This window comes from Halichoerus grypus, chromosome 5 (assembly GCF_964656455.1).
Source record: "Halichoerus grypus chromosome 5, mHalGry1.hap1.1, whole genome shotgun sequence".
Taxonomy (NCBI): domain Eukaryota; kingdom Metazoa; phylum Chordata; class Mammalia; order Carnivora; family Phocidae; genus Halichoerus; species Halichoerus grypus.
Window position 1 is genome coordinate 104,211,586 of NC_135716.1, and position 16,855 is coordinate 104,228,440.

Genomic DNA, 16,855 nt, shown 5'->3' on the forward strand with positions numbered 1-16,855 from the left:
GATTTGGGGGTGGGGGTGGATTTTCCATCCTCAAACCTGCATCAACACAGCCTTAATCTTAACAAATGGTACCAGCATCTACCTAGTTGAGAGTCAACATTTTTTCTCCCCTCCACTAATATAATCCATCTCCAAAAATTTATCCCAAATGTGTCCTTACCTCCATCTTCACTGCTCCCTCGGTAGTCCTAACCACCATTTTGCCCCACTTAAATGACAAGAACCTCATAACTGGTTTTCTTTGCTTTCATTCTCTCTAGAATTTGTTCTCCAATAGCAAGCAGAATAATCTTTTAAAAACACAAGTTTTCTGACACTCTTCCTCCCTAAAAACTTTCTAATACTTCCCACTGGATTAAAATTAAATCAAAACCTCTTAGTAAGACCAAAAATCTCTGTATGATCTGGCCCCTACTATTCTCTCCCCTTTCCAGCCAATCCCTTTATTGACTATGCTTTAGCCACAGTGACCTTTTCTTCTGGTCTTCACAACTCTAAATTAGTTCCAGCCGTAGAACTTCTGCATTAGCATAAAGTGTTCCTTTGCCTAAAACACTCTTCTCCAGGATTTTCATAAGGCTGGCTCCTTCTTGTCATCAAGGTTTCAGTTTCCTTGAATATGACCTCCTTCGTGAATCTAAGGTAATCATCCATGTCTACTACACCACTTTTTAAAATTTCTGTTATAGTAACTATTACGGATATTTTCTTATTTATCAATTTATTATTTAGTACCTGTTTCCCCCACTAAACCACAATCTCTTTGAGCACAGACACTCTCTGTCTTGCTTACCCTTATATCCTTAATACCTTATTAGAATTTCTGGCACAAAGTAGGAGCTCAAAAAATATATTGAATAAATGTTTATATCATCTGCTATTTGTATCTATATTTTAAAAGAACTGCTCAAATTCTACATGAGGACAATTTCTACCACATTTTCTTTAGTATAGTTCAATATTTTCCAATGATTTTATTCTGGTTTGTATAAATGGCATTCATGGTTAGCATTCAATCTTGGAAGAAATACTAAATTACACATATGCTACCCATATTTGTAAAAGTTAAAAACCCTAACAGCTTGGAAACAACATAAAATCTAATGGTTTGGAAGCTTTGAAACTTACCCTCTGGTAGCACTGAGGCAGAGCATTTTCTAACACCGGAGGAGTTCTCTGCATTAATATTCCAACAGACTCTCTTAAAAGAGGAATAACACTAAAGAAAAGGAAGAAAAAATTTATTAAAACCACATTCTGACAATCCCATTCTGTAAGAAAGTAATAATATAACTCTCTATACTAGAATGTAACAAGATTTATCAGAATAATATGAGGAAAAAGAATCTAGTTGTTCTTAAATTTTTCATGTGATCAGGAAGTTATTATCCAAAATAAAAGAGCTAGATAAAATGAATGTATGAAACACTAAACTATACTACTGAATAGTACTGGAGCATCTAAAAATCTAAACATAGCAGTCATTCAACTACTATTTAAAATATGATTTCAACTGGCCAGAATCTTCCAAAGTAATCTCTAAGGCATATCATGGTCAATTGGTCCTTAATGTTTATCAAATATTTACATGTATGTATCTGAATAGTAAAGGAATATACAAAAAAATTAATATGGTACATTAGTCCATTCATCCAATATTTTTATAACCCAATTATATATCGGTCTTCTTTCATTATTTAAAAAATACAGAAGCCTGGATATAACCACAGATCTAGTGTATCAACACTGTTAGTGATAGGGCCCAAATGTCTGTGTGTGTTGATGTAGCTAGTTCTCCACCAGTATTTGGAAATTACTGCTTTAAGCTATTTGGATGATTAAATGTACAGAAACAACAGTATAATGATAAGGGTGACTCTAATGCAATAGTTCTCTCATTTAGACATCAAATTCACCTTACAGTCTTGTATTCATTTCTGACATATTAAATCAGAATCTTTGAGGGAAGGTCAAGGCCATCTGTTTTTTTTTTTTTTTTTTTTTAAGGCATCTCTTTAAAAAGCTCTCCACACGATTCCAGTGAATCAGGGTGGCAAGGCACTGCTCTACAGGCAGACGGAGAGAGAGCTTCATTACACTTAATAGCTTAAGCCAGTGCTCTCTTTTAAACTTGGAGAATCTCAAAATTTCCAAAGACCCCTCCTAATTATAGCTGTCGGAGACAGAGATAAAAGGAACATATATACATTTCAAGAAAGGTAGAAGTTGAAGTGTACCTAAAAAATTAGTGATATTTCTTTTTTAAGTTTTATTGTTACTTAAGTAATCACTACACCCAACATGGGGCTTGAACTCAGGACCCCAAGATCAAGAGTACATGCTCCTCTAACTGAGCCAGCCAGGCACTCCCAAAATTAGTGGTATTTCTGACAGGTGGAAAGGAAGAAAAGACATTAAAATAACAAAGACATAGGAAATGGCCACAGGGAAGCAATGACAAGTCCACTCCCACACTTTATGTGCACAGTGATAAGTACTTGGATAATGAGAGTAAGACAGGAACAGAGACAACTAGGAAAATTGAACAGATAACTGAGAGAAATAACCGGTGTCTAATTGGATATAGTGAAGAAACAGTGAAGCGACTTGTGTAACCCCCTAACTCTTCTCTTGAGTGTGGGCTGGACCTAGTGACTTGCTGCTAATGAATAAAGTACAGCAAAAGTGACAAGATGGTACTTCTAAATTTCTAAAATTAGATTAGAAGACTCCGCCTTCCATCTTGTTCACCCTGCTCTCTCACTTCTTCGCTCATGGCTGTCAGGCTGTGAGCTGTTTTATGGAGAGGCCCAAGTGACAAAGCACTGAGGGATACCTCTGGACAGGAACTGAGACCCTCAGTCCAAGAGTACAGAAGGAACTGACTACTTTCAATAACCACTTCAGTGAGCTTAGAAGTGGATTCTCCCCCAAATGAACCTTGGAATAACTGTAGCCCTGGCTGACACCTTGACTGGCATCTTGTGAATGAGCCTGAGCCAGAGAGCCTCACTGGCTATGATCAGGTTCCTGAACCAAAGTAAACTGTAAGATAATGCCTGCTTTTTTAGCTACTAGGTTTCTGTATAATTTGTTATGCATCCTTAGATAACTAATACAACCATTCTTCATAAAACTATTAGACTAATTTATCTAAAATCAGTATCTGATCCTATCCCTTCCCCATTAAAAAAATCCCTTAAAAGCTCCCCAATATCTTGGGGATTAAATGTAAGCTCTTTAACATGGTATATTTTTAGATCTGCCCCGCCTAGCTTCGCCTTCTACCCTTGCTTCACATTTTCAGCCCTCTAAATAAACATACTTGCACTTTACTTTTGTGTTTTTTTAAAGATATTTACTTATTTATTTATTTATGAGAGAGAGAGAGAGAGAGAGAGAGAGAGCACAAGCAGGCAGAGTAGCAGGTAGAGGGAGAGGGAGAAGCAGACTCCCTGCAAGGAGCCTGATGCAGGGCTTGATCCCAGGAGTCTAGGATCATGACCTGAGCCGAAGGCAGTTGCTTAACCAACTGAGCCACCCAGGCACCCCTGCACTTTACTTTTGGCTGTTCCTTCTTTTCATGCTTTGCTCATGCTGTTACCTCTGCCTAGAGTGTCCCTAAACTGCCCTGTGGTCTGGCTTCTAATCCTTCTCTAAAATCTCAAGTGTCGGGGCACCTGGGTGTCTCAAGTCGGTTAAGTGTCTGCCTTCGGCTCAGGTCATGATCCCAGGGTCCTGGGATCGAGCCCCACATTGGGCTCCCTGCTCAGGGGGAAGCCTGCTTCTCCCTCTCCCACTCCCCCTGCTTGTGTTGCCTCTCTTGCTGTGTCTCTCTCTGTCAAATAAATAAATAAAATCTTTAAAAATAAATAAATAAAAAATAAAATCTCAAGTGTCACCCCTTCTAGGGTATATTTCCTGATCCCAAATTGTTTTCCAACCTGTATGAAATGTCCTCTCTGGGCTCCTATTAAAAAAAAAAAAAATCTGATACCTGTGGTAAGGTTAAAGGGGGAAAAAGAAACTGGAAGTGGGGTTAAGGATTCTGACAGTAAAAGAATTATTGGTTATCCCTTCATCTAACCTGAAGAGCAGTGTCTGTTTCTATCTACTGTGCTGGTACTATAAGGTGAGGATTCCCTGGGTTATAAAAAAGGCAAAGAGAAACAAGATGGTAGACTCATAAGGTACAATTCAACCATTATGACACTTTTCGTTCCTCTCTCCATCATTTTTAGGGAAAAAGGAAGGATCAGGAAGGAATATTTTTATATATCTAACTTACAATTTTTAGGTTTTCCTACTTTCCTTACTACTATTCAGAAAGTGAGGCACCAAAATGGTCCTCCTAGAATATGAAAAAAGTCTGAGAATAAAAAAAGAGGTTTTTTTTTATGCCTCCTCTAGGAGGCACATAGAAAAATTTAGCTCTTTTGATCATTTCTTCTTCAATCTTTATCCTAAGGAACTCTAATAATGCCTAAAGATATCTGAGGTGGAAAATGCACTCAAATAGAAACCATGATACCTGGGTTCTAATTCTGCCATTAAATAACTTTGGACAAATTGTATAGCCTTCCAGAGCATCAGTTTTCTCATCTGTAAAATGAGGAAGTGGATTAAATAGGCAATTTCTTCCATCTTCGCTTTTCATTCAATAAGAAAAAAATGGTCAAACTACAAATACTAGTGCAAGAATATATTTGGAAATGAAAGAAAATGTTATTTGTATACACCCAAAAAAAAATAAAAGTGTCACCAAATGAGATGAGATATACCTGGCAAACTGATTTACTCCATCACTAATTAGGTAATCCCGCAAATGAATTTTATTAAGCAATTGCTATGAATAAGCAATTATTAAGCACTACTGTATACTCTGGTTGGCATCAGATTTTCTAGAACCAGATGGAATCTAACTCTAGAGTTGGAAATGAAGATCTAGAACACCAAAGTAACTTGCCTAAGGACACAGCTAGTGAGTAGGAGCGCTAGAATAATAAGACCAAGTCTTTGGACTCTAACTTCAATTTTGGAAAGTTCAAGTCAACAAACATTTATTATATGCCTACTATTTGCCAAGCATGTACTAGGCACTGAAAATAAAAAGATAAATAATATAAAATAGCTACTTTAAAGGGATTCACAACTTTTGAAAAAGCCTATAGAGAGGTGACTAGAAATCAGGCAACAAGCACTTGTTCAGGGCCTACCATTTGGAAGAAGGCACATATGAATGCAAAACAACTAGAGATGATGCCTGTACCCATTTTCATTTCCCATGAACTTCTGGTGACAGTTTCCTTTATTATTATGTTGATAACTTACTTTTAAATCTACCTTTAAAATAAAGTGGAAAACTGGAAAAGAACCTGACTCTACTGTAACAGAAGGCATACAATATGAACAATGATACTATTAAGCAACAGGTGTGAAACAGCTTTTTGCAAACAACTTTAAAATACTTAATGTTTTAGAATACCCTAGGCATAGTCTAATTTTTCTAATTTGTGTGTGAGTTAAAACACAATGAAGAGATGACTGAGTCCAAGCTATAATAATCCTTGAAGAGATCAGCCTTCAAACCTGAAGGGTATTCCCCTAATATAGTCTCTTAATAAGCCACCCAGAATCATCTACAAATTTATCCAAACCTTTGTTCAAATTTTTGTGTCTATAGTCCATGTATGTTGCCTCCCAAAGCCAGCTACTCCTTGCCACATTTGTTAAAAAAAAAAAAAAGAAAGAAAGAAAGAAAAAAGAAAACACCCAGTATTTTCCCTTTTCTTGTAAAATTTATTTTCACATGTGGCCCTTAGTTTGAAGATTGTAGAATTGGTGAAGAATTTCCATGATCACAGATAACCAACTATTAAAAGTAACAGGGAATTTAGAGATCACTCATTTTAACACTCAATTCAAGAACTATAATGCATAATCGTGATTGGCTCAGTTGGTTAAGCCTCCGACTCTTGATTTCAGCTCAGGTCATGATCTCAGGGTGGTGAGATCAAGTCTAGCTGGGGCTTCGCGCTTAGCAAGTGCAGGGAGTCGCTTAAGATTCTCTCCCTCTGCCCCTCCCCTTTGTGCAAGCGTGTGCATGTGTGCTCTCTCTCAAAAACAAAACAAAAAAGAATCATAATGCAAATAAACATTTTAATAAAATTAATTTTAAAATAACTTAAATAAAAGGTATCATAATTGATATAAGGAAATAATTAGAACAGTGTATTTTTTTGGTAAGGGTCAATGAGGTATTTACTGATTTTGCTATATTATAAAATTCAAAATGGTTGCCTGCTTCAGTGGAATTTTAATAAAATGTTTACATTCAACAGCAGCAAGCATTTCACCAAAGCACACTGATGTGTCACACTAATTTTGTCTAACAGTAACTGAAATTATGTAAGGATTTCAGCTATATCTGTAAGACGGTTATGAAACTGTGGTGGAAGGAGAAAGGTGCTTGCTAAGTCGCATGGTGATTCAGCAATTTAGAACCAAGGTCAATTTCTATAACAATTTCAAAGATCATAAAATGTAAAAGAAACCTGCAGAAACTTTATTTTTGCCTTTTAAAATTGTGTTTAGCTTAGGAGTTTGTGTCCATATTTTTCTGATTAACTATCGTAATGGGAAATCATAAAAGAGATTTTAGCATGGATCTATCTACCCATAATGAAAGGATATGGGGAAAAAGACAAGCTTAGCAAATTCCTGACTGAGCTAACACTTAGAGCTGCATCCAAACCCAAAAAGTAAGCATTTGGAAACAATTAGAGGTTCCCGCTTCTGGTTGACTAACTCAATTCTAACTTTAACAATGAAACACCATTTTCCTAGCATATATAAAAGGCATGAGTCATTAGGTATATGAATTTACCAGTAAAACAGGGTTATGGTTTTATTCTTCAAAAGCTGAAGGTAAATCAAATTTATAATCATACAGTCATAAACATAAACTTAATGTAGGCTTAAATGCTAACAGATTAAATAAGCAATAGTTATTACTCTTTATTGCCAGTAACTTTGCAAATGAAAATATATTCAGAATTTTACTTGAGAAACAGCTTTTAGTGAAAGTCTCACCATTTCAACACTAAATTATCTAGCAGTAATTATAAACAAGCCAAACAAAAGAAAAGGGTATACATTATGAAAACTTCTGAAGAACAGACTAGTGATAATCGTAATGCTTAGCAATAAAAAATTTCAGAGAGCTGAAACTATTACTTAGATCTGAGAATAAACATCTATAAAAATAATTAAAACATAATTACTGATTCAACTTTTTGAATTGGCTTATGGGCTCAGTCCTTCTGCCTATTATCAGGGATTCTTACAATCTACGAACCTAGAAAAAGATAGGTACACTTTTTAAAGAACCCATAAAATTTGAAGGTCCGGTATATGTCATATACTTGAAAGTATAGTGGACAAAAAGCCAAAGAAAACTGACCCAAAGTTGACATATACTCTACGTTTAGACACAGTAGTCCTAGGGCAAGCTGTAAATATGCAGTCATATTTGCATAAATACAATTATTTCATAGTGATGAACAATTACCTATTAACCCAGAATTTCAAGAATCATAATGCAGGGGCACCTGGATGGCTCAGTTGGTTAAGCCTCCGACTCTTGATTTCAGCTCAGGTCATAATCTCAGGGTCGTGAGATCAAGCCCCGTGTGGGGCTAATATGGAAGAGATAACTCCAAACCACAGGAATTGTGGTTTACCTTATAATTACACTGAGTTTCAAAACCTATGGTTTAAGTCAATGCACATTTACAGAGTACCTACTTTAGTCAATAATGGTGATAATTACATACCCTTAAATAACCCTAGAACTCAGAGCCAAAGTCATGAAAAGGTCACCCTTTTCCTTAAACATCTGGAACTTAGTTATAACACCTAATACATCTGGTCTTTGGACCAAAAGCATTAGTAAATAATGTCAAATTAGTAAGTAATTAGTAATGTCTTTGTTTAGACAACACTTAATAGTTTTTAAAGTGCTTTCATAATTTTTTTTCTTATTTGATCCTCACACCAGCCTTAAGTAACCTTAAAACATTCCATTCTGAAATGACAGAAAGTCAGATGTAGGCAAGATTTTAAGAGATATTTAGGCCAACTCCCTCATTTTACAAAAGAGAAAACCATCTCAGAGAGATTAAGACAACTTGCTCTTTGTTATATACTAGTAAGAGGCAGAGTTGGATGTGCTGATTCCAATGCTAAGACTCTGCATCACACTACAGTGTCTCATCATGATTAAGCCCTCTAGAGTCAGAGGTCATGTCATATTCTTTTTATTCCCAGTGCCTAGCACAGTACTTGGAATACAATAAGCACTTGGCATATGTCTGCTGAATGTATAATCTATTTTAAAATTTCAAACACTCTGGTGTGTTTGAAAGGGTGTTTGAAAGGGTGACTTTCAACCCTTCAAAGTAATAGCTAAATAGCAAAACAATAAAGGTCCCCCCACTTTAGTCACTCCCCAAAAGAATTTTTTTTGAAGATTTATTTATTTGACAGAGAGGGAGATAGCGAGCGAGAGAGAGAGAGAGCGCACAAGCAGGGGGAACAGCAGGCAGAGAAGAAGCAGGCTCCCCACCAAGCAAGGAGCCAGATGCGGGGCTCGATTCCAGGACCCTGGGATCATGACCTGAGCCGAAGGCAGATGCTTAACCTACTGAGCCACTCAGGTGCCTCTCCCAAAAGAATTTCTAATAAATAGAAGCAAAAGTATCTTATCCTCTATTCAAGTACAGGTGAGAAAGAATTAAACTCAGACAGGAGCAATCATCATTCCCAATTCTTGATTTGAAATTTATTATCTTAATGAAAGCTCTTTTCTTCATTCTCATGAATAAGAAACTAAAATCACACCAGCAATATAGGAAAAAATTATTAAATGATCAATTATGTAGCCATAAAGAACAAAGGTGTAGATAAAGAAGAAAAATGAATGCAAATTCACACTGATATCCTGTCAAGAGGTAGGGAATTGGGAAGAGACAATGCAATCAATGAAGGAAGAGGGCAAAAAGCTCCATAAAATATATAATTTTGAGAAGACGGGGCAGGAACAAATTCACATTTGTATTAAATATGGTAACATTTGTATTGAAAAGATAACGAGACCTGGAAGAACCTCCCCACTAGTTCTGTAACCCATTTGAAAGCAGTAGCTAGAAGTAGGATAGACAAAAGCAGGAGATAAAGTTCTTTAAGGAGATTTGCATTTTGAAAACAGTATAGAAGTGAAGACACGGGATCTTGTTTAGAAAAACCAGATAAGATGGCAAGAAATATTTGTCATGACTATCAAAATCAAATCAATTATCATTCAGATAGCTTCAGCGATCACAGGTTTTAACTCAGAACAAAAAGGCCTTGAGGTCAGCAAGAAAAATCCAAAAGGAATGGAACCAAAGTACTGATTAATCTCTAGGTTGAACAAGGTTATTAGGAATCTGGGCTACTCTGTGTCTGTCTGGTGAAAGTTAAAAAATGGTATACGTGTAACTGATTCAATCTATGTGGTATTTAAACCATAACATTTCCTCACCATATAGTAACAGAGCTTTGCCTCTAGATGGCTGAGTGTGTTCCTGTGAAGAAATCCAGGATCCAGGAAGGAGAGCAGAGACAAGTAGCAAAGGGGCACTGTTAACATGCAGCAGCTCCTCTGCCCTCTGAAATGGTGGAGGCAGTCACCAATGGACTGTATTTCTTTTATTCTTTCCCTCCTTTCTCTCTCTCTCTCTCCCTCTTTCTCCCCACTTGATAATGAATGAATGAGGGTCAGTTAATGGGGGGGGGGGGGCATGTGAGAAATCATTTAAGTGAATGGTGCCTGCCTGCCAAAAGCATTCCTTTTGGGAAGGAAGGTAGGCAAGCAATTAACGCTTACACAATGCTTCCCAATTTTTTGCCAATTTGTGCTAGACTTTATATATCTTAACCCATTTAATCCATACATAACAAATTATGAGGTAGGCATTACTGTTAGCCCCACTCTAAAGTTGCAAAAGTGAGGCATAGAGAGGCTAAGTGACTTGCCCAAGGTCACACAGCTAAATGGTGAAACCGGGATTTGAACCCAGGCACTCTGGCTCCCTAGCAAATGCTCTTAACCACACTGCAATATTTCTTCCAATGAAGTCATCAACATGGCTTTGCTAGTGCTCACAAAGCACCTTTGCCGACAGGAGAGGTCTGACTTTTAGGAAAAGCTGATCTTCAAAGTGTATAGGAAGCCTGGACCACAAAAAGCAATTTAAAAGCTCAGTAACGATATAAATGTTTTCCATCATCTGAGAGCTGATTGGTATTGTCAAGACTTGAATAGAAGCAAATCCCTGACACCTAGTTACCATTGTGGGCCCATCCTCAATAATAACTTCCAAAGAAAGTCACATGTTGGGCGCCTGGGTGGCTCAGTTGGTTAAGCGACTGCCTTCGGCTCAGGTCATGATCCTGGAGTCCTAGGATCGAGTTCCACATCGGACTCCCCGCTCGGCAGGGAGTCTGCTTCTCCCTCTGACCCTCCCCCCCCTCATGCTCTCTCTGTCTCATTCTTTCTCTCTCAAATGAATAAAAAAAATAAAAAAAGAAAGTCACATGTTATGTGAGAAGTAAACCAAACATGGGAAATACAAAGCAAAGGCAAAAGGACCCTTATTAAATTGTTTACCCAGATCAAACTTTTAAAATACCACTGTGAGAACAGACTTTTTACTGAGTATCTGAAGGTAGGTTTCTAATTGCTACATTACACTGGATGCTGACTATATGAAAATGCTTAGTTGCTGAGATACGGGTAGAAATCATGTTTTTCAAGGATTAATTAAGCAAGAGAACAGAGTAACTTAGAGCAGGCTATAGCTAGTGGAAGAGTTTGAAATTAATTACACACAACAATGAATATTAAAACTGAAGAACCAAGAGGGACTAATTTTTTTTCTTGTGGCAACAAGTGAAAAAAAGTGAAAAAAAAAAAGGAGTGAGTCAAAGTTGAAAAAACTTAATATGGTTTCCACCTTTAAAAATTTACATTACTTTTTATTGTATTTTTTAAAAGATTTTTATTTATTTGTCAGAGAGAGAGAGCATGCACACAAGCCTATTTTTAACTTTCTTAAGAGCATCCATATTTTCCATAATGGCTGTACCATGCCATGCCTACCAACACTGCACAAAAGTTCTAAATTCTCCATGTCCTCATGAACACGTATTATCTATTCTTTTGATAATGGCCATCCTAATGGAGTCATATCTCATTGTAGGAATTTGCATTTCCCTAATGATTAGTGCTGTTTGAGCATCTCTTCATATGTTTATTGGCCAGTTGTATATATTCTTGGGAGAAATGTCTATTCAAATCTTTTGCCTGTTTTTTAATCAGATTATTTGTTGTTATTGTTGCTTGAGTTGTAGATTTTCCTTATACATTCTGCATATTAACCCCGTATCAGATATATAACTTACAATTATTTGCTCCCTTTCCAGAGGCTGCCCTTTTACTCTGCTGATTGTTTCATATGATGTACCAATACCTTTTAAGTTCGGTAAAGTCCCATTTATCTATTTTTTATTTTGTTGCCTGTCCTTTGGGGTCATAGCCAAGAAATCACTGCTAAATCCAATGTCCTGAAGCTTGCCCCCTATGTTTTCATCTAGAAGTTTAAGAGTTTTAGATCATATATTTAGGTCTTTAATCCATTTTGAGTTAATTTTTGCATGTGGTTATAAGGTAAGGGTCCAACTTTATTCTTTTGCATGTGGGTATCCAGTTTTCCTAAAACCATTTGTTGAAGAGAGACTGCACTTTCCCCATTGTGTATAGTCTTGGCACTCTTGTCAAAAATCATTTGGCTATATATGCAAGGGTTTATTCCTGGGCCATTTGTTCCGTTGGTCTATATGCCTATCTTTATGCCAGGACCACACCATCTTAATTACTGTTGCTTTGTAGTATGTTTTGAAATCAGGAAGTGAGGCCTCCTTCTTTCTCAAGATTGTATTGGCTATTCATCGTCCTTTGAGATTCCATACAAATTTTAGGATATTTTTTTAACCAAAAAATGTCATTGGGATTTTGATAGAGATTGCATTGAACCTGCAGATCACTTTGGATAGTATACACATTTAAACAATATTAAGTTCTGATCCATCCCTTTATTCATATCTTCTTTGATTTCCTTTAGCAATGTTTTGTAGTTTTCAGTGTACAAGTCTTTCACTTCCTTGGTGAAGTTTATTCCTAAGTATTTTATCCTTTTTGATGCTATAGTAAATGGGATTATTTTTTAAATTTCATTTTTAGATTGGTCATTGTTAGTATATAGAAACACAACTGAGTTTTGAGTGTAGATTTTGTATTCTGCAACTTTGCTAAATTCTTTTATTAGTCCTAATAGCTTTTTAATGGCATCTTTAGGGTTTTCTACATTTAAGAACATATCATGTGTGAACAGGAAATTCCTCTTTGTATGCCCTTCTTTTTCTTGTCTGATTGCTCTGGCTAGAATTTTCAGTACTATGGTGAACAGTAGTGGTGGAATTGGGCATGCTTGCGTTGTTCTTGATCTTAGAGGAGAAGTTCTGAGTCTTTCCCCACTGAGTATGATGTTAACTCTGGGTTCTTCATACATGGCTTTTATTATGTTGAGGTAGTTTCCTTCTTTTCTTAATTTAAGTGTTTTACCATTTCATGGCTGTTGAATTTTGTCACATGATTTTTCTGAGCTGATTGAGATGATCATGTCTTTTTTCCTTCACTTTCCATTTGGTATATAACATCAATTGATTTTCATATGTCGAACCATCCTTGCATTCTAAGTGTAAATTCCACCTAGTCATGATGCAAGATCCTTTTAATGTGCTGTTGAATTCATTTTGCCTCATATTTTGTTTAGGACTTTTATGTCAATATTCATGAGGAATATTGGTCTATAGTGTGTGTGTGTGTGTTTTTTTTTTAAGATTTTATTTATTTACTTGTCAGAGAGAGAGAGAGCACAAGCAGGGGGAGCGACAGGCAGAGAGAGAGCAGGCTCCCCACTGAGCAAGAAGCCCATTGCGGGACTTGATCCCAGGACCCTGGGATCATGGCTTGAGCCGAAGGCAGCTGCTTAACCGACTGAGCCACCCAGATGTCCCTTGGTCTACAGTTTTCTTTTCCTGTCATGTTTTTGTCTGGTTTCAGTATACCTGGGTCATTCTTGCCTCACAGAATGATTGGAAGTCTCTTCTCCTCCTTAATTCTTTGGAAGAGTTTGAAAAAGAATTGGTGTTAATTCTTCTCTAAATGCTTGGTAGAACTCACCAGTAAATTCATCTGGTTCTGTGCTTTTTTGTTGTTGAAAAGTATTTGATTAGTGCTTCAATTCTTTAATTACTGGCTCCTCACTTGTATAGGTTTGTTCAGATTTTTTTATTTCTTCATGATTCAGTCTTGGTAGGTTGGATGTTTCTAGAAATACATCCATCTCTTCTAAGTTTTCCAATTTGTTGGCATATAATTGTTCATTGTAGTTCCTTTTATTTCTTATTTCTGCGACATCAGTTGTAATGTCTCCTCTTTCACTGTTAACTTTAGATATTTGAATCTTCTGTTTTCTTAGAGTTTATCTAGCTAAGGGTTTGTCAGTTTTGTTGATCTTTTCAAGAAAACCAACTCTAGGTTTTGTTGTTTTCTATTGTTTTTCTATTCTCTCTGTCATTTATCTCTGCTCCAATCTTTATTATTTCTTCTTTCTGCTAACTTTTTAGTTTTTTAGTTTCCTTTTTCTAGTTCCTTAATGTATAAAGTTAGGTCATTGATTTGATTTTTTTTTCTTCACAAAACTAAAATGAGATAAAATAAAGTCATGTGAATATGCTGAGATTTTTTTAAAGCCTAGGTATTTGTCACTATGAACTTCCCTCGTAGTACTGCTTTCACTGTATCCCGTAAGTTTTGGTATGTTGTGTTTTTGTTTTCATTTGTCTCTAGATATTTCCTAAATTCCTTTGTAATTTCTTCTTTGACCCACTGGTTGTTAAAGAATAGGTTATTTAATTTCCACATAATTTTGGATTTTCATGTTTTCCTTCTGCTAGTTATTTCCAGTTTCATTCCATTTTGATCATAGAAGATATATAATTTAAATCTTCTAAAATTTGTTACAAATTCTGTTGTTACCTAACATGTAGTCTATCTGGGATATTGTTCTATGTTTGCTTGAGAAGAATGTGTATTCTGCTGTTATTGGGTGGAGTGGTATACATATTTCTGTTAAGCCCAGTTGGTCTACAGTATTGTTGAAGACTACTCTTTTCTTATGGATCCTCTACTTGGTTGCTCTATCCATAAGTGAAAACAAGGTACAATGTCCTTCTTTGTCTCTTGTGGCAGTTTTTGTCTTAAAGTCTCTTTTGTTTGATATATCTATTTTGTCTGATATAAGTATGGCCACTTCGATCTCTTTAGATTCCTGTTTGTATAGAATATCTTTTTTCACCTTTTCACTTTTAGTCTGTGTATATCTGGATCTAAAGTCCATCTCTTATAGGCAGAACAAAACTGGATCATGTTTTGTTTGTTTTTTTAGGGGCAAGGGGCAGAGGGAGAGAGAGACAGAGTCTTAAGCAGGCTCCACACCCAGCACAGAGTTGGACGTGGGCCTCAATCTCACAACTCTGAGATCATGACCTGAGCCAAAATCAAGAGTCAGACATTTGACCAACTGAGTCACCCAGCCACCCCATGCTTTTTTTTTTTTTAATCCACTCAGCCAGTCGATGTCTTTTAATAGGTATATTTAATCTGTTTACATTTAAAGTAATTACTGGTATGAAAGGACTTACTATTCCTAGTCATTGTTTTCAGTCTAATAGCTTTTTTTTTTTTTTTAAAGATTTTATTTATTTGAGAGAGAGAGAATGAGAGAGCAAGAAAGCACATGAGAGGGGGGAGGGTAAGAGGGAGAAGCAGACTCCCTGACAAGCAGGGAGCCTGATGCGGGACTCGATCCAGGGACTCCAAGATCATGACCTGAGCCGAAGGCAGTCGCTTAACCAACTGAGCCACCCAGGTGCCCCTAATAGCTTTTTGTTCCTCTTTTCCTCTCTTGCCTTGTGTTTCATTGATTTTTCTGTAGTGACATGTTTTGATTCACTTCCCATTTCCCTTTGTGTATATTCTATAGACATTTTCTTTGTGGTCTTCATAGCATGTGACAAGTTAATCGTGCTGCTTTCAAGATTCTCACTTTACATGTGACATTTTACAGTTTATGATGTGTCTCAGTGTACACCTCTTTAGATTTATCCTACTTCTTTAAGTTTCTTGAATTTGTATGTCCGTTTCTTTTCTCAAATTTGAGAAAGTTTTGGCCATTATTTCTTCAACAGGTTCTCTGCTCCTTTCTTTCTTCACTTTCTGAGACTCCCATATTTGTATGTTGTTGTTCTTGTCCATAAATAACCTTGGGCTCTCTTCATTTTTCATTTTTGCCTTCTCTGCTTCAGTAATTTTTGTAAGTCTGTGTTCAGGTTCACTGACTCTATCTTCTATCTGGTCAAATTCACTGAGTCCTGCCAGTAAATTTTCAATTTAGTAGTGTTATTCTTCAGTTCCAGAATTTCTGTTTGGCCCTTCTTCCTAGTTCCTATCTCTTTGCTCATATTCTCATTTTGTTCATGCATCATATTCCTAATTTTGTTTATCTATGCTTTCGTTTTAGTTAATTAAGTATCCTTATGATGGTAATTTTGAATTCTTTATCTGGCAATTCATATCGCCTTTTTTTTAGGATTTGATTTCTACAGATCTAATTTATTAGTTTAAATGTATCACAGTTGGCTGTTTCTTCGTATGTCTTATTTTTTGTTGTTGGGATTTGGCATCTGAAGAAATCAACCAACTCTCCAAACTTTGTGGTCTAGTTTCATACAAGGATGACTTTCTCTACTAGGCCTGGCTAGAGATTCTGGGGACCTCAAAAGTCTTTTCTGGGTATGTGTCCTCTATGTGCTTTTTGTTAAGTAATCTGCCCTGTTTGAAGAGGGTTGCTGGCTTCTACTCAGGAGCTCCTGAGCTTCTACTCAGGAGCTTGTGTCTGTAATATTGCAGCCAGCTAGGCTATAGTAAATCCAGTCCTGGGGTTCCACCTAGTGTCTGTCTGTGGTACTGCAGACTCTAATGCAGGCCATTCTTCTCAGGGATGCCCAACCTGGCATTCTGTTTCTGTCAGTACTTGGATACAAGCAAAAAAGACACTATCTCTCAGGCAGCAGCCCCCAAAAGTCAGTTGGAGGTATGTTCAACTCCTTTCCCTCTCTAGGGATAATGTGGGAGTTGGGGTTTTCCTCCCAAACATTCCACCCTGGGCAGGGGTGGGGGGTGGGAGTGGCTCTAATGAGAGAGTAAAAAGTGTCACACATTTCCTATCAAGCCTCCACATGGTTGGCTTCCCGCTTAGCCTGGGGTGCAGGAACCTTTGAACTGGTTTCAGGATTTCTACAGATCTATTTTGTAAGTTCGTTGTGTTAAATTTCTATCCTCCATGAAGGAAAGAAATCTAGGGCTTCCTAGTCTGCCATCTTGCTGATGTCACCTCTCTTCCCCCAACTTAATTCTTTTTTTTAGGGCTGCACAGAATTCCCTTTCTGATGGACATTTGTGTTCTTTCCAATTTTGGGCTATAGCAAATAAAGCCACAAAGAATAAATGTATTCTTTTATATTTTTGCCAGTTCATCTTCAGGATACAAATATTTCTAGAAGTAGGACTCCTTAATCAAAGATAAATGCACAATTAATTATGCTAGATACTGTCAACATTCTTTCTGCA

The 16,855-nt window shown here is 36.7% G+C and overlaps 1 protein-coding gene across 4 annotated transcripts in view; it reads right to left on the bottom strand.

The window, feature by feature from the left end:
- Window positions 1-16,855, bottom strand: part of SLC30A7 (solute carrier family 30 member 7) — a 93,626-nt gene that overhangs the window by 21,434 nt on the left and 55,337 nt on the right. For all 4 annotated transcript variants that reach the window (XR_013448016.1, XM_078072681.1, XM_078072679.1 and 1 more), the window contains exon 9: window positions 1,129-1,219. Coding sequence is in view for 3 of the 4 variants with exons in the window: in XM_078072681.1 (XP_077928807.1) it covers window positions 1,129-1,219 (91 nt within the window). In the remaining variant the exon portion in view is untranslated. The remainder of the gene's footprint in view (window positions 1-1,128; window positions 1,220-16,855) is intronic.